This window comes from Oryzias latipes, chromosome 12, assembly GCF_053564925.1.
Source record: "Oryzias latipes strain Hd-rR chromosome 12, Olatipes_Hd-rR_3.1".
In the NCBI taxonomy this organism is placed as follows: domain Eukaryota; kingdom Metazoa; phylum Chordata; class Actinopteri; order Beloniformes; family Adrianichthyidae; genus Oryzias; species Oryzias latipes.
The window spans coordinates 31,042,992-31,060,035 of NC_136248.1; the positions used below are offsets into that span (position 1 = coordinate 31,042,992).

The following is a 17,044-nucleotide window of genomic DNA, read 5'->3' on the forward strand; positions in this document are numbered from 1 at the left end:
GGCTTCTCCGCAGTGAAGGAAAGAATCAGAAACTATTTTGTATTTTTGGTCTTTCAGGTTTTTGTTCCAGAGCAAAGAACTCAGGGGAAAAAAAAACACTAAATACTGTGGAAAGTCTCAGAACTCCAAGCACAAAATGTACGAAAAAACCTCTGAAATCGACGTTTTTAGAGATTTTTGGTTTTTCCACTTTGAAAAAAAGTTCACGCAAAAACGAAACGTGAAGCATTTGATATATTAGCCAAAATGTACGAAAAAACCTCTGAAATCGACATTTTTCCCTTTCAGAAAACACAATAATTAAATGCGATTTATTAAGAAAACTGGCAAAAAGGTACAAAAAAAAAATTGAAACTTTTTTTTTTTTGTTAGAAAATGTTGATTGTTTTCCTTTTGGTAAAACGCTAATGCAAGAATTAAACCACTTATGACTTTTTCCATTTTGTAATTTGCATTTAGCAAATTACCGAAATTATACAGACATTTTCTGAAATCAATGTTTTCTTGAGAATTTTTTGTTTTTTCCCTTTAGAAAAAACCTATTGCAAAAAAGAATAATCACACTTTATTTTTACAAATGTGTCTAAAGTTTTGTATATTTTACACTAACACAAGAGATCGCAGCGGCGTTACAATCAACCTTTTCCTATTTACTCAAGTAAAAACTGTTTGTTTGCGTGGACAGAAAAATGTTTGGTTTATATTTGAAAAAAAAAGAAAAAAGGTATAAAAGCTGTTGGGATTGAAAGTATCTAAAATCGCTTGTGATCGCAACAAAGTGTCGAATTTTACTTATGGCAAAAATTTAGTTGCAGCAACTTTCAGGTTGTAAATTTAAAATAATTTCTTCGTAGAAATAGTCGCCATAAACGATGCAACAATTTAGCTTTAGCCGCTCTGAAACACTTTCACGCTCTGGTTGATTTTTTTTTTTTTTACTTCAACAAGAAGTTTTTAATTTTGGTCGATGAGAAACTTACTCGTAAAGTAAGAACGTTTTTAATTCAGAAATGTTTTCAAACGTTTGTTCAATGATCACAAAGAAAAGACGCAGAAACAGTTATAGTAGTTTTAGATTTAAAGTTTAGCTACACGTCTCCTTGTTTAGTTTTATCTCTGAAATTACTGGCAGATATAGAAACGTTTCCCTTCCTGTTCCATGAACACAAGTCCAGCTAATAAAGATTTCCTTTCAAATTTATTTGGGTTGGTTTTGCCGGAGAACTTGTTTTGGTTTTTTTCAGCGGAAAGTTTATGTATTTAAATGAACATTAACATGTTAGTCTGCTGGAAACATTTGAATGTTTGACATTTAACAATCCTTCATTATTAAACCAAAAAGACATTTAGTGCTGAAAGAAAAACCTGCATTTAAAAGTTATTTTCTGCTTAATTGTTATTTATAACAAATTTGTTGCTAATATTTTATGTAAATATTTTTTAAAGGAAATCCTCCAATATGAGGTAAAATAATCTGCCAGCTTCCTTTCTCAATTCAAAAAAGCTTCTTGGTTTTCTGGGTTCTATATAAGACAAAAAATATTTTAGTTCTGATTTCTGAATCATTTAACTAAGACATGAATCCTTTAAACGTCAATTAAATTTGTTTTGGACAGAAAATCGAGTATTTAAAATATTTTTACGGCTTAGTATATTTAAGCTCGGATTTAAAAGGTGGATTAGAGGGGGCCGACATGAACGACAGCCCCGGACCCCCGCACCCGTCCGTGCGGCCCTGCAACCCAAATTATTTTCTTTCTTTTTTTAAAAAACTTTTCCTAAACTTTTCTTACCAGAAGATGACAGAAACCCTTCAGGTCCTCGCGCTTCACCGCCGACCCGAACAAGGAAAACGCCCTGCGTGTTTCCAGAGGATTCAGCGGGAAACCCGCGCGGAAAAATCCTGGATCTGAACTCCCGACCAACACCGGACCCGCGAGGAAGTGAGCTGCCGCTCGTGACTGAGCCGTCTGCAGGGGAAGGAAGCGCCGCACGTACAGAAAGAGGCTTCCTTTCCGGTTGTTTATCTGTCAAACCCCGCACTCACGCGTGCGCAGACGGTCACACACGCACACACACCCACCAAGCGCGCGGAAGCTTACCTCCCGCTCAGTCCCGCACACCCTCGCGTTCCGCCGCCGCGTGGCTCCGGTGGTTCAGCTCAGTCCATCCGAGAACGTGACCACGGACCCCGCGCGCCTCCCGGCCTCGTCAGTAAGCACCTGGAGGCGAGCACACGTGCACACGCACGCACCGAAAGTACAATTTAAACAAACGAGAGAATCAAATAAAACTTTGGAAAACTTTATTTGTGGTCATTTCTACACTTAAACAGGATCCCGGCTCTCTGCTGCCACCCAGCGCAAAGACCAGGAACTGCACCGAGTCTATAGGACCCCAATGGAGCCAACTTTAATACTCAAGTTTAAGTATTAAAAGCTACCAATACTACTGCTAAAGTTCTGAGTAGCACTTTGAATATGTCTAATTTGTCATCTTAAACTTCATGTTATTCATAAAACTCTCAGAAAAAACATCACACCAAGTCAAATAAAAATTCTTGTAAACTCAAATTTACTTTAATAAATTTCAGCCTTTTGTTTCAATAAAGGTTATACAAACGCTACATGCAAAAAATAGTAATCAGGATGCCGCCCAGTGTAACTACTTTTCCTCAAATTAAAACAATAGGATACAATTTCTATCCAAAAAAGTGAATGTAATCTGTTACAGTTTCTCTGCTGTGGCACAAGTTTGTGTATATTAATAATTCATTTATACATTCATAGTTCAACCCCTGAAATCACAAAATTTTCATATGAACATGTATGATAAAATATAATTAAACAGATTTGATAAAACAACTCTATGATTTTAACCACATCAGATAAAATGTATGTAAATGTCCAGTTTACGGCTCCAAGACAGCAGCTAAGGGAAAAGTTAAGGAGAAACCTGCTAATAAAATGGGTGGGATTGGAAAACAGCCGCATCAATCAGTTTCTGATAACTCTACAAACAAAGGAATTCAATAAAACACTGGAAAGTTGACTTCACATGTTAAACATTAAGTATAATGCCTTTATTAGCTTTACAGAAACCTAGAACTCTAAATAAAGCAAAAAGTCTTAAGAAAGATGTGAAAATGTGCAGAACCAGTCTAAAGAACAAACATTTAGCTCGGCCCGAACTCTGTTCACCAAAACCTTCCCGACGCTGTTTCACATCTTTTAGTCAATTAAGTCCACGTTTTAACCTTTTGACACCCGAATTTATGTCCAGAAAATCACTGTTTAGCTTTAAAAACAGTTGAAAGTGTTGATGATTTTCTGACTTCCAGCTCCAGTCGATTTACATCGAATACAAAAAAAATGTAAATGTTTGCAAATATCAGGACTGAGGAGGATCATTTGGGCTCATTCAGACAAAAAATATCCTCACTGGTTTCTAAGACAAAAACTGAAGTAAAGATGATTTTAACTAATAAATGTAAATTAAAATGTGATGTTTCCATCTTTCTGCTTTTATGTCTCCATTTACTTTGTTTAATGTGTTTGAACTTTACAATCACAGTTTTTGCATTTTAAAGCACTAATCAAAAGACTGCATGTGAGATTCCTTTAAGAAATCAGGCAACAACTTTTTAAAAAATGACCTCAGTTTTTGTGAATTACTTTTCTTCATCAGAATGTTGTGTTATTTGTGGGCGGAGTTAATCTCATTTTAAACCAGGATTGGTTATCATGAAAAAACTATTTTTACTGTCATTGTCTGGAGTTTGTAGCCAAAATAATGTTTTTTTTTAGCACAACAACACAAATGTTGTTTTTTACGTCAATTTCCTGAAGGGCTTCAATTCAGCAACTCACCAGTAGAGGCCAGTATTGAGTCACAATTTAAAGGGAGTTGATCAACTCAGAAGCGCGATTTATCAGGGCTAAAGTCCAGCCTAAAAGTATGTTAAAAAATATATAGTTTTTAACTGAGATATTTATTCATTAGAAAATAGTTTTTACATCTGTTTCTCTTTTAAATCCTTCCCTTTAAATATCTCAGTAAGTATTTACTTTACCGTGTGAACCAGTGAGTTTCAGTACTGTAATTTAAAAATAATTTCAGATTCATCTAAATTAAGATGAAAACTCAAATTAAACTGCAAAGGAAAAACGAAACTTCAAAGTAAAATGTCACCAAGACTGTTAAATCCTATAAAAACTTTAAAATAAAGTTTTTATCGTGGTGATGCTCCACTGCTGCAGGTTAACCATGGAGGTCAACTCACGGACCTGGTCCTTTCTGCTGCCCCCTAGTGGTTGAAATCATTTGCACATTCCTGCACATTCTTTAGCTTTTGAAAAACAAATTTTTGGATTTTCCCCCCCCCCATAAATATTCCCCCTGAAGGTCTTAATTTCTCTGGTTTTACTCACCTGCGCTTTCTCTTCACCTGGAAGGATCCCCAGCAGCTCCAGCTGTGGGTTTGCTCGTTCAGGTCTTGTATCAAACAAGAACAAGTTTCACAAAACCAAAGAAAAATAAAGATTGAATGGCAGAAGCACAGTTAAGCCAGACCAGCTGGCTTAAAGCAGAGGGCACCCAGAGCCGGGCAGCGTTTGGATCTGAGCTCTCAGACTGAGCAGCTGCAGCTCCCCACACTGAGGCTCCGCCTCCCTGCGTCGCACACTCGCACACCCCGTGACCTCCCGTGTTCGTTCTGCCAGAGCGCACGTCTGCGGAGGAGCGGCGTCACCTGTCGCTGCCGCTCGCCGTATATTTAGCAGGGAGGTGTCACCGATGCTGCAGCAGAGAAAATGTGTTGCTGACACTCAGGGCCCCCCCCCCCCCTCCGAGGGTCCCAGCGCGAGAACCCGGGATTACTGTCCCGCAGGCCACCAGCTCTACACATTAAACGCAGCTGAAGGGAGGGAATTGAACCTGTCCCAGATCTCAGAGCAGTGAGCATCAGCTGTCAAGCCCGGGAAATGGCGCCCGGCGGCAGGTTCCCAAAGAAATCCAGGTTCTGGGGAGTTCTGGTCCTTGGAGTTACCATGGAAACCATGTACTGCATGTAGAGGCAGACAGATCTGAGGGACACACGGTTCTGTATACGCTGATCTCCATCGTGTCCTCATTCAACCCGGGTGTGACGTCACGGAACCTCCAACATTTTCTAGAACATAGTTTCTGCAGAGCGCCAGGAGTTCATTAGGAGTTCTCCTCCGAGTTGTGAGTGGAACCGTAGGGGCGGAGCAACCCCATCTTTGGCTCTGCATTGCTGAGAGCTCTCTATTTACATTCTGTCCCGCTGGCTAACAGCCACTCACACCTCCAACCTAACCTGACCCTGGCGGTGTGAGGGGCGAGCTGAATACGAGCAAAGGGAAACAAAGACGTTCATGGATCCGTTTGTCTGTAAGCGGATGCTTCAGGATGGAGTTTGTGGACCCGACCAGCGCATTTTCTACGATCTTCATCAAACCACATCTTTTCGTCGGCTCCTGATTCATGATGTGGATGTAGAAATACTCAGAAATGTGTTTTCCTACATTTCTTTATGTATGTCCTCCATCATCAAAAAAATGCTATAAACAACAAAAACATGATTTTAATCAGAGATGTTTTAAACTCAGACTTTAAGAAAACTATTCAAAATTTTTTCTCTTTTTCTGTTGGTTCTTTTGTAGATACGGGACTTCAAGACGGAGGAGTGGAGGTGCCGTTGGGAGACCTTTTGTAAGCATGAAACCAAATGAAAATAAGTCCAGAATCGGATGTTAGACAGACGGACGGATGGACGGATTAATAGACACGTTTGGAAAACTCCTCGTTTACCCCCCGTCCAGTCTGTGACCACATGCCACGCCCCTCCAGCGAGCTGCGAGAGCTCCTGTCTGCAACACTGTGACATACAGAAAACAAAAGATGGGGGGGGGGTGAAAAAATACAGACTTTGGTCGTTTGTTCTTCAGTCTGAGTGAAGAAGACAGGTTGGTCAGAAAGTCTGAAGGTTTCACTCTTTCTGATCGTTTTACAGTTTTTAAGGTCAACCTGCATAAGAAAGAGTCCAGATCATTTCTGGGGTTACGATGGTTCTCCAGAACTTTCCAAGCTCCTTTAGGAAGTTTGATTTGATCAGAATTCATGTAAAGGTCCTATATCCTCCAAAATCAACTTTTGGAGCTTTTAATGTGTATTTTATTGTTCATTCCTCACATAAACAACCCCAAAGTGGTATTTTGATCCATTCATTTCTGAGTAGTCCTCTAAAAACCTGCTCTTTGAGCACCAGCCAATCCCAACCCAGTAAAACGAGCGGGTTTTCACATTGTGACATCACAAAGTGATGAACTGCCCCTTCCAGGAAGTGTTTGCGCTTCCAGCCCCTCCCCCAGGCTAACAGACACGCCCACTTTCTAGCTGTCGCTAGCGGCGATCGGCTAAAGCGATTTAATTTTATTTGAACAACATATACACCCATCTTTGCAAAAGTTTGGATGTTTGTTTTTGTGGGAGAAACGCTGCTGTTGACGTCATGAAATGGGCGGAGCAAAAGGGAGATCGAGTCTTTTTACTTCCTGGTAGGAAAATGAAATGTGAACATAGCTCCTTTCATCAAAAATGTGTTCTTTAGTGTACCAAAGGTAATATATTATCATATGGATATAGTTTTATCTGAAGGCTTCAGAAAAGGAGGATAGAGGCCCTTTAAGGTAGAATTGGAAAGCATAGATTCTCCCAGATTTCACTTATTTTCCTGTTTGCATCTTTGTGTTAATGATTCAGTTCACTGTGACATTTACAGGGTTCTGTTTTTTACTCTTTACGCAGCATTCCGGTGGTTGCGTGCGACACTGCTTTAAAGTTTACCAAAACGCTTCCTTCTGCACACCTGACGGTCACATGACCAGCAGGATCAGCTGGTCTTCTTTCCCTTCTGGTTACGGAGCCTTCTTTTTTGTTTTTTGTTTTTGCTGAAGGAGCAGCTCTCGAGCCTGCTGCCGCATCCAAACATTAAAGTTGGGACTTTGACATTCATGCCCGGCAGGAAAAATCCAGACTTTAGATTTTGATGAAATAATCATCAGCTGTTCCTTAAAGGTTGGTGTGGATTCAGAAAACCCCACTGGGTTGTTAGAGGCCTCTGTTGGGACCGGCGCCCGCCTTTGACGCTTCCAGAGGCTGAAACGTTTCGGTTTCTCTGAATCTTTGCTTTCCTGTTTTATTGACTTCTGGACTCGATGAGACATTGGATCCCAACTTTCTGTCCTTTTCTAGAATTCAAAGTTCTCTGACAGCTGAAGAGATGCAGAAACACAAAGAAGCACAGAAATGATCCTTTCTGGAACCGCCGCCTCCTCCTGACCCTCATCTGCAGGATTAAAATCCTTCTCTCATGAGAAGCGGCCATCTTTGGTTCCTGCCAAAGCAAAACCTCCGGCCCTTGGAGGACGGCGAAGGAGCGCGCAGCGTTTTCTGCGTTTTGTGTTTTGGAGAAGCCGTTTGAAGCTGGGATGTCTGAGGGATCCAGTTACTATGAAAGCCATGAGCGCGTGTAAACCAACCCATCCTCCCCCAGCTGCCGGGCATGCCGTCCAGCATTCCTGCCCCGTGTCCGTCTGACGTCCTCGCAGACCTTCTCCCTCCTGTTCACCGTCTCCGCTCGCACAAAACAAGGTCACCGTTGGTGCGGGAAAACGTGGAAACAGACGGCTGCATTGGTTTCTGTGAAGACCAAAAGCAGATCATGTCTGACTGGAGGAGGTGTGGCTCAAACCAGACGAAGAACACCTTCCAAAAACAGGAAAAAACCCTAAATGACAGCATTTGAAGGAGGCAGGAGGAGGTCTGGATCACAGGAAGACTGGAGAATGATCTCAGCAGGAAAAGTAGGAGGGGCACATTGACTTTGCTCCGCCCACCTCAACAATTTGTCTTAAATGGTCATTTGGGTGGGCTTAAAAAAAAGTTGGCTTGAGTCAATGGTGCACCCACCTGTGAATCAATGAAGCTCCTCCCACTTATCCAGATGTTTGAGCGCAAGTCAAATCTGAACTGAGTGACACCCCCCCCCCACACACGATCGTCAAGAATAAAAAATAAAGCTGTAAAACATACTTTTTGGGGGGATTTGAACACTGAAGTAACCTGCCTCCAGTGGTCACTTCAGGAACTGCAGGAATCGTCGGGTTCGCCTCCACCTCTGGAGCAGAATGTGGAGGTTTGGTGTCGGAGGCTGGAGGTCGGTTCTGTCCCTGTCCGGACTAAGAGTGTCCGAGCTCCATGTTTGTAGATGGAACTCCAGTTTTTCTGTTTTTTATTTTACTTTTCTGATTTCCTCGGAACATTTTGAAGGTCCAAAAGCAGTTTTGGAGGAAGGAGGTGGCAAAAGGAGGAGAAGAACAAACAGAAGGAGGTGAAAAGAATAAAATAAACTTTTAACTGAACAGTGTTTGTCTCTGGGATTTAAGATCCAGAACCAGGAGCCCCCACAGGAACGACCCCACCCAGTATGAAGGGACAACTTCACTGATCAGCCTGAAGATGATGGATCCAATGTAGAAACAAGGAAACAGATCATTTAAAGGCCAGTTAGGCTCAGAGGTCACAAAAGTCGAGGTCACAGGGGGGGTCAGAGGCCACAGCGCCGCCTGGACTCTGGTTTCACCCGTGCGGCAGAAACACGACGAAACCCTCGGTGGCGCATTTCTTCATCGGCGTGGACAAATGCAAACCGCCTGTCGCAGCAGAAGATCTCCAAACTCCAAAAAAGGAGTTCGGCCTTAAAACTGCTGATGAAGATTTGAAGAAGAGGATGATAGAAATACTCTTCTCTGTCGACGTCGCTACATTCATGATTTTTCAAGCAGTTTAACAATGACATGAAATGTGAAGATTTGCATCATTTTGTTTAAAACAACGATGAATCCGTCTTCTAAACCTGTGGTTGCTGGAGCCTATCCCAGACAAAGGGGAGGTTCACTCTACATTGGTTTTCTATTAGAGGGCTTGTAAGAACGTTTTTCAATAAAAACTCCATATCTATTGTTTTTTACTTGAACTCGCATTTTTTTAAGAAGACAGCAGAGAAACTTAAGACTTAAAGTTAAATTGAAGCCGAAAGCGGCGTTGTGTAGTCAACTTGCCCTCCCCACCCCCACCCTGGTGGCTTTCCTGTTGGCTTTATCTCCATAGCAACCATTTTATTTTTTGTTGGTCTGGGGGGGACGAACAGGTCGACGTCATTTTTAGAAGAATCAGTAAAAGTAAACTTTTGGATTTCCTTGGCAACAGAGGTTTTTTTTGTTAACCACGCCCACATTCCTAATATGGTCATATTTATCTGTTCAGGTTGAGCCAACGATTCATGTATTACATTTTCACAATATTTCAGTAAAAATAAAAAATAGCTAGCAACAGACACCCCCCACCCCCACTTCTCATCTTAAGCTTTGTTTTGTGACCATCACTCAAACAAAAGTTGTTGTTTTTTTCTACACATTGTGCGTAATTGTAAAAATCACAGAATTTCACACTTTCACACCCCGTTGGGATAAAAGTGGGCAGGAAATGTGGACCCCAAGTGGGTCTGTCTGCCGGTCCCGGGATGGCCCCACCTGTGTTTCCCACATTGGCTAAAGTGGGCATCTGGCTATGCGGGCTCTCATAGTAATAATATAATAATAAGCCATAGGTCCTGTGGACATCCCATAATAATGCTAAAAATTTGGATACCCCTGACACCTGTCTTTTGATTTAATTCGTGGATTTTTTCCGCTCAATTAATTTTGTTGACAGTTTCTTCAGCTGTCATATTTCATCTTTATTATTATTATTTTAATCCAGTTTAATCCAGTTTTTACCTGGTATTAGGGGCAAATTTAGGAGAAGTTTCGAGTTTGTGGCGGAGATAAAATGTTTGCTTTAAAGGCAAAGTAAAATAAAAGAATTGCAAAAAAAAAAGATCTTGTCCTTCAGTCCAGGACGGCTGCAGGACAGACAAAGAAGAAGAAGAAGATGATGATGATGATGATGATGATGATGATGCCATGTTTAAAAACTATTTAGACAAACCCCTCCCTTAAAAGTCTGTTTGGAGCTTTTGGCCGTTTCAGAAGAACCGTGTGCAGAGATGAAGCTGAAAACTTCAAGGCGTTTTGAATGTCAGTGACGGTAAACCAAAGTGGGTGTAAATGCCCCCCCCCCCCCCCCCCCCCCTCGTCTCAGCGCCTCGTCACGTCCTCTGGTCTCTGGTGGGGTCAAAGGGCAAATGTTGGCACATGGCTGGCATAGCTTCCTCTAATGACTGACAGCTGGGCTCTCAGCGCTCTCTAGTGTGGATTTCTCCTGTCAGAGTCCAGAACCAGCTGGAGCTTGTTAAACTACAGAGACCATCAGCCCCGGCGGACGCACAGCCGACCGCCGCCTCGGAGGCTCTGGAGGGATCCAGGAAGAGCTGCGCGACCTCGGAGTCAAAGGTGAACAGGCTGTCCTCCCATCAGCTCCTCAAACAGGGGGGGCAACACTAGAACCGCCCCCACCCACTCCAAAACCCAAGATCCAGGCCTTTAACGTTATTAACGCAATACAACGGACAAAAGAGTGTGTGTGCGGGAATGCCTAAGAGTGTGTGTTTGTATGGGTTAGTGCATGTGTACGAGTTTATATGTTTGTGTGTTTATGTCTGTGTTTGTATATGTGAGTTTATGCGAGTGTTTGCGTCCATGTGGGTGAGTCGTTGAGTGTGTGTGTGTGTGTGTGTTCATTAATGTGTGTTTATGTGGGTGTCAGTGAGTTTATCTGTGTGTGTGACTTTATGTGCGTCTCTGTTTGTTCGTGTCCGTTTTATGCGTGTTTGCGTTCATGTATGTGTGTGTTAATGTGTGTGTTCATTAATATGTGTGCGTTATCGGTGTGTCTGTGAGTTTATGTGTGTGTTTATGTGTCTGTGTTACTGACATTGTGTGTTTGTGTGTGTGTTCATGTGTGTGTTCATTTGTGTGTGTGTTGTCTCCAGCACTAACCACAGGGGGCGACTCTGAGTCTGTCACTGGGGAGGAACTGGGTGGGGTTATTTCTGGAGCGCCGGGGTCCGGGCGGTGACAGCTGAGCATGTGCGAACCCGGAGCGGCCAGCAGATGCAGGTCAGGAAGAACGCCGCCGACCTTCAGCCCGGGGTGGGGGCTGGGGGGCAGACGTCCATTCACGAGCACAGATTGAGGATTTCTGCGTCTTCATCTCCTCACCCGTGTGAGCCGGCGCCGCCGCAAAAGACGTTTGTTTGGTTCACTGCAGCTAAAAGTATTCTATTTAAATGAACTGCAAGTACACTATATACCAGGCAGTAATACTTGAAGTTTACTTTTTATGTACCATATATATATATATATATATATATAATAAAGTGCATGGTCAATAGTACACTTGCTATACTTGTACTCAAGTATATTTAATAAACTTTTAGTGCATTACGTTTTGCTAAAAGTTATAAGCAGTTTTTAAGGCATCAGACCTGAAGCCATATTATATAAAAAATAATTAAATCTCCCAAATATGAATGATTTTCACCTTTAAGTATAACTAAAAGCTCTTTTAAAAATATTTTTAATGAAAAAAGTATACTTGAGTATAAGTATAGCAAGTGTACTATAAACAATGTAGGTGTTGTTTAAGAAATATACTAACTGAATACTTCTTAAGACTACATTGAAACATTTTAACGTTACTATAATAATAATAGTATATAATAATGTATAAAAAAGTAAGCCTCACTTTACTTTATAGACTAAGTATACTTGTAGACACTTTTATAGAATACTTTTTGCCATGGCGAGCTTCAATGTTCAAATCAAAGAAATGATCAAAAACATCACAAGCTCAGTGTGTCCACCATCAGGACAGATGGCTAGTTAACCAGTTAACTAGTTTTCCCTTTCATTACTAACTAGTAGAATCCAAAGAGAGGGAGTGGAGAAGTGGCTCGAGGATTGCTTTTCTGCTCATGCTAACGTTCAGTTTGTTGTTGAAATGTCTCCATCTAGTGGACACTGAGGGTAAAACAGCTGCAGCGTCACAGAGCGGCTGAGCTCCAGAGGAGCCACACTGAGGGTTTGTCGGGTTCTGAACCCGCGGCGGAAATTCTGAACTATTAGGAAGAACTTTGTTGGGGAAAACACTCTTTATTTTATGAAAAATAAATAAAACACTCACACAAACAGTTCAAAAGTCAAGATCGACTTAAATCTTGATCTTTACAGAAAGTCAGTCCAGTTTTTACTGTTGGAAAGTCTTCTCATGTCCAGCGGGATTCAGACTCACGGGCTCTGAGGGGGCGTCCACTGGCTCTGTGGAGAAACGTCTGGGTCCAGCTCAGAAGGCGTTCCGGGCTCCTCCTCAGGAGTCTGCGGTCATGATGGCGAGGAACTCCTCCTGGTTTACTGAGGAAACACCGGTCTGCTCAGACTCTCAAGGCCTGTTCACACCGGGACGAATTTCGTCGGCGAAACGCCTCGTGACTAAACAAAGGGCACCAACGAGAGTGTGCACACCGACGCGAAAAAACGCCATGCGTTAAAGCGTCAAAAAAAAAAAACGCCTCGGGTTCGTTTTTTTTTTTTCGACGCGTCGCATCGAAATCTATTCGACCAATGAGAATGGCGCTTTTGCTCACGTGTCTGGAGCTTCTGAAGTTACAGTAAAACACAACTTGGGGGCGCTCAAACACAAAACTGCCTTGCTGAGCACACATACCAGCGAAGAAGATAGACGCCAAGTAGCGTCTACACAGCCGCGAAGCAATAATGACGGACATTCTAAAATATCCCCGAACCAAGCACCAGTTGGAGCTACTGATGCTTGAAATATTAATGTTTTCTTTGTTTGATTCTGACAAGCGTGTAAATACTTGCTCTCTTCTTCTGAGTGAAAAGCGACTTTAAGAAGCGTAAAGTTGCGCAGCGCCACCTTGTGTACAGGAGTATTTCTGTTTACATTAAGCGCCATCTAATGTCAGGGAATGAAATTGCATGTTCGCTCGGCTCATCGTCAGCGAAAATCGCCTGGGTGTGAACACAAAAAACGTGGAGAAAAACGCTGGCGAATAACGCCTGGCGAATATTCGTCCCGGTGTGTACGGGCCTTCGGGTCGCTAAAACTCTGGAACAGGTCAGCTGAGGAAACCGTGAGGGGAGGAGCCGCGCTCTCCGCCCAATCACCGGCGACCTCGGAGCGGGAACGCCAGAACCTTCCTGCCATGGAGGTCAGAGAGCGATGGGATTTCTAAAGCAGGAGCCGCACCGGGAGAAGAGCGGTCCACCTACGATCAGGAGGTCGCAGGTTTATGCGTTGAAGTGACCTTGAGCGAGAGACTGAACCCCCACCTTGCCCCTCTGTTGTCATGGCAGCTCTGCCGCCTTCAGAGTGACCTTAAAACGCGTTAGACCTGCATAAGAGCTACATAAGTACAGGCTGTTGACCCTCATCTCCGCGGCAACGACAGAACACGTGTCATCCGGTGAAGGGGGCGTGGCTTTAACCTGAGCGAATGCAGACTTACTCTCTCCGTCTCTGTCGGTGTCGAACTCGTCGATCATGCTGCGCAGCTCTTCGTCGTTGATGTCCTCGCCGAGCTCTCGGGCGACCCTCCTCAGGTTCCTCAGGCTGATCCTCCCGGACTCGTCGTCGTCGAACAGCTTGAAGGCCTTCAGGACCTCCTCCTTCGGGTCCCGCTCCAGGATGCGGTCCGTCACTGCGGGCAGACGCGTTTCAGGGCGGCTCCTCGTCGCCTGGCTCTGAGGAAGAGGAGGCCAGTGACTCACCTACTTCACTGAAGTCCTCAAAGGTGATCTTCCTGTTCCCGTCTCTGTCGTAGTCCTTCAGGATCTTCAGGACGTCCATCTTCTTCACTTCAAAGCCCAGGGCGCGCATCGCCACCTGGTGGGACCGTGACAGATGACACCTTTGGTCTCGTTTCCACGGTTTCCATCCGATCCGCCGCCGCTCACCTTCAGCTCGTGATAATCGATCTGTCGGTCCTTGTCCGTGTCAAACAGGTCGAAGGCCTCCTTGACCTCGTGCTTCTGCTCCTCGGTGAGCTCCCTCCTCTTATTAGGCTTGTTTTTGTCGGCCTGGTCGGTTCTGCGGAGCAAAACCAGAGTCACAGATTCTCCCTGTGACCACAAACCAGAGCTTGAACCTCGCCGTTCAACCGTGAAGGATGGACGAAGACAAAAAAACAAGAGTTTGAACATCTTCATCAGTCAGGAACAGACATGAAGGCAGGAGAAGACTGACGGCAAACTCTGAGCCGAGAGAGAAACCTGCTTCAACCAACTCAGAGATCTCCGATCAGATTTGAGCCAATAAGAACCCAGACCCATTTAGTCTTATCGTAGTATTTGACCACAAACCACAGAATCCTATTTCTGATATTTTTCTGTCACATTGACGTCACAACAGGTTTATTTGGAGAACCTTTGACCAAATATGGTGGAAAAACAAACGTTATTTCAAAATAAAAGAACTCATTCCCCGAAACGAGCTTTTGGTCCCGGAAAGTCCAAATCAGGTGAAATATTATCTACCGAGGACAGAACCTGAGAGGTCACAGAATTTCGGTGCAACGTCTTCAGCCAAGCTCAGATTGATTCAGAGACAGCTCCACCGAACCGAACCCTTTGACAGACACACATTTGGACCGTTTGGACCGACGCAGCCCTTTGACCGAGTCTCCGGTCAACAAGCTCTGAATGTTTGAGGCAAACGGGCGACATGCTAACGTCGGCTAACAAGGCGAGAGAACCGGAAATGACGTCACCGTAAAAGCTGCGATCCTCACCTCAGAGACAGACTCATTGCGATCGAATTGCAGATCCAAACGCGAAGATTTCACTTCCAAGGAACGGCTACTGTCGCTCAACGAGCAAAAACAAACCCCGCGTGTCCGCGCTCAGATCCGAGGTCCTCATTGGTCGGTGGTCTCTAGGCAACAGCAAGGCGCTCGCTTAGTGGCGCTCTGTTTTTTTTTCTTCGGGAGCAAACTGAACCCAAGCGGGACACCAGCGCCCCCTGCTGTCGTCTGTCATTGCTACATCTGCTAATACTGACGCTGGAATCCTTTTCAAAGTCAAATAAAATGTAGAAAAACTTTAAATAGAAAATCAGTTTGTGATTCACAAAAGAATAATCCAGATAACTTTAAGACACATTCCGGCCATCTTTTGATCTATTTCCCTTCCTGTGGACAGTTTTACAGGACAGTTTCTGCAGATCCACAGGAGTTCATCAGAGGTTCTCCTCTGAGTTGTGGCCATTGGCACACAGTAAGCCTGTCTAATTTCCCATGATTCCTTTGTTTACACTCTTTCCTGCTATCTAACAGCCCCCCCCCCAACCCCCCCAACATTACTGGTGCAACAAAAATGGCAGCCTCATCAGATCCGTCCATTCGTCCAGTTCAGACTCCAGCTCAGACCAGGAAAACAGAGATGTTTATGGATCTATTTGTCTGACAGTGAATGCATCGGAATGGAGCGCAGCACGGAGCTTGTGGCACCGCCCAGCACATTTTTTTCTTTTTTAAACTGCATTTTTTTAGTCTGCTCCTGATTCACAACAAATGAAAATTTGCGCTTAATTTTCTTCATACATGGTCCTCCATCATCAAGAACATGTTAAAAACACCTAAATATTAGACTTTGTCCTCCAACAGTTCAGCACACCCTTTATTTGTTGTAACTTGTTACTCTGAACTGATGACAAGTTTTCCTCATAAACATTGGTCAACGGTCCTGTTATGTCTGATGTCTGTCTGTCAACATTAAAGGCATGTAACCCATAATGGTCCTGGCTTGTTGAACAGTCGTCCTTCTCTCTGGAATCCTGCCGGAGGTTTCTACCCTCTGGAAATGCTTGGAGCATTTCCCGAGGGTCTTTGTGCCCCCACCCCTGATTTGGGCTTTGTCTCAGTTTTATCAGGGATTTCCCATGGTGCTCCGGGATGAAGGTGCCGCCCGGTCTCGGCTCACGTCGGGGCGTTTCCTGTGTCACATGTGTCATCCTAGATAACGCCTGAGTGAAAAACCATGTCGCCTCAGGAGAGATTCAAGCTCAGCAGAGTCTAAGTCAGAAAAAAATACAAAAAAACAGGTGGTAACAACAACAACAGGCAGTAGTTTGTGACGGAATGAAAATAACAGCATAAAAAAAACTCCTCCTGATGAATTTCCTACTGGAGCCTCTGAAGTTTCACTGCGATGATTGACTGGAGGAGGATTCTGGAGGCAGAACATTCTCCTTTCTGTTCAGCTGAAGGAGGATCTGTGTTTGATTTCCAGCCAGCCCTCCTGTTTTTACCCCCCACCCCACCCCCAACTCAGTCTGAGAATTCATGGGGGGGGGGGGGCACAGGTATTTAGCCAGCGTCATAGAGGAGGCTTTCTAAAGAACCCAAAGGGATGTGTGCACGTGTGCAGGCGTGCACGTATACAGGTGTGCACATTTAGCAGTGGGGGGGGGGGGGGGGGTAAGGTTCAGGCTCAGAAAGCAGCATCTTTATTTGCTCAAACCCACTTTCTAGAACCAAATCAAACTGAAAGAGTCAGAGAACGTTTTCACTTTTTAAAAAACCTGAAGAAATGATTAATGACAGAAGTTCACTCATGTAGGACAAGATAAGAACTTAGGTCCAGACGCCATGACTTCAAACATCATCACCTGGATGAAAGGATGAGAACCTTTTAACATCTTTTAAAGAGCAGGTGAGGCGCCTGAAGGCTCTGAATCTTCACGTGTTTTAAAACACACAGAAGTGCATCAACGGCAGTCGTGAATGCAAACATTTGAATAAATGCATTAAAGATGTAATACAGTCAACTGAGGAACGATGAAGAATGGCTGGTTCCTGCGGGTTCCTCCACACCATGAATGCACAGAAGTTCAGCTTGTTGGGGAGGGGCTGCTTCATGTCAGAGTCTCTCTGTCTGTGTTCATTCATGACCCTAAACCAAAACTGCCCCGAACCCCACCCTGAGCGCGCACAAAGACCCCC

The 17,044-nt window shown here is 43.9% G+C and overlaps 2 protein-coding genes and 1 long non-coding RNA gene across 10 annotated transcripts in view; 1 reads left to right on the forward strand and 2 right to left on the reverse strand.

Annotated features, from left to right (window-relative positions):
• Nucleotides 1–4,615, reverse strand: part of mef2ca (myocyte enhancer factor 2ca) — a 30,135-nt gene extending 25,520 nt beyond the window's left edge. For 4 of the 6 annotated variants that reach the window (XM_078956096.1, XM_078956095.1, XM_078956097.1 and 1 more), the window contains exons 1-2: nucleotides 4,431–4,615; nucleotides 2,103–2,222 (exon numbers count right to left, since the gene is read on the reverse strand). The gene's annotated coding sequence lies outside the window, so the exon portion shown is untranslated. Of the gene's footprint in view, nucleotides 1–1,793; nucleotides 1,971–2,102; nucleotides 2,223–4,430 lie in introns of all 6 variants that reach the window. The other 2 variants (XM_023960549.2, XM_023960546.2) reach the window with 1 other exon arrangement.
• A 799-nt stretch (nucleotides 4,616–5,414) lies between these two features.
• LOC105355178 (uncharacterized) lies at nucleotides 5,415–6,955 on the forward strand. The gene is made up of 3 exons (XR_002291280.3): nucleotides 5,415–5,556; nucleotides 5,685–5,733; nucleotides 6,829–6,955. It is a non-coding gene; the product is annotated as an uncharacterized LOC105355178 (long non-coding RNA).
• A 5,201-nt stretch (nucleotides 6,956–12,156) lies between these two features.
• Nucleotides 12,157–15,037, reverse strand: cetn3 (centrin 3). 3 transcript variants are annotated; one of them, XM_004074466.5, is made up of 5 exons: nucleotides 14,834–15,037; nucleotides 14,001–14,133; nucleotides 13,815–13,929; nucleotides 13,553–13,744; nucleotides 12,157–12,434 (listed from the first exon to the last, which is right to left on the reverse strand). In XM_004074466.5, exons 1-5 carry the CDS (start codon nucleotides 14,848–14,850, stop codon nucleotides 12,391–12,393), a joined length of 501 nt encoding a protein of 166 aa, XP_004074514.1. In that variant the 5' UTR covers nucleotides 14,851–15,037; the 3' UTR covers nucleotides 12,157–12,390. The 3 variants fall into 3 exon arrangements, with proteins under 3 accessions (XP_004074514.1, XP_078812225.1, XP_078812226.1); XM_078956099.1 differs by lacking the exon at nucleotides 12,157–12,434 and adding an exon at nucleotides 13,258–13,438; XM_078956100.1 differs by lacking the exon at nucleotides 12,157–12,434 and adding an exon at nucleotides 13,285–13,449.
• Nucleotides 15,038–17,044: the final 2,007 nt, after the last annotated feature.

Coding starts and splice junctions, on each gene's coding strand:
- cetn3 (XM_078956099.1), bottom strand. Junction 13,930..14,000: donor TCGATTATCACGAGCTGAAG/GTGAGCGGCGGC, acceptor CGGTCCCACCAG/GTGGCGATGCGCGCCCTGGG. Junction 13,439..13,552: donor CACCGACAGAGACGGAGAGA/GTAAGTCTGCAT, acceptor GCTCTTATGCAG/GTCTAACGCGTTTTAAGGTC.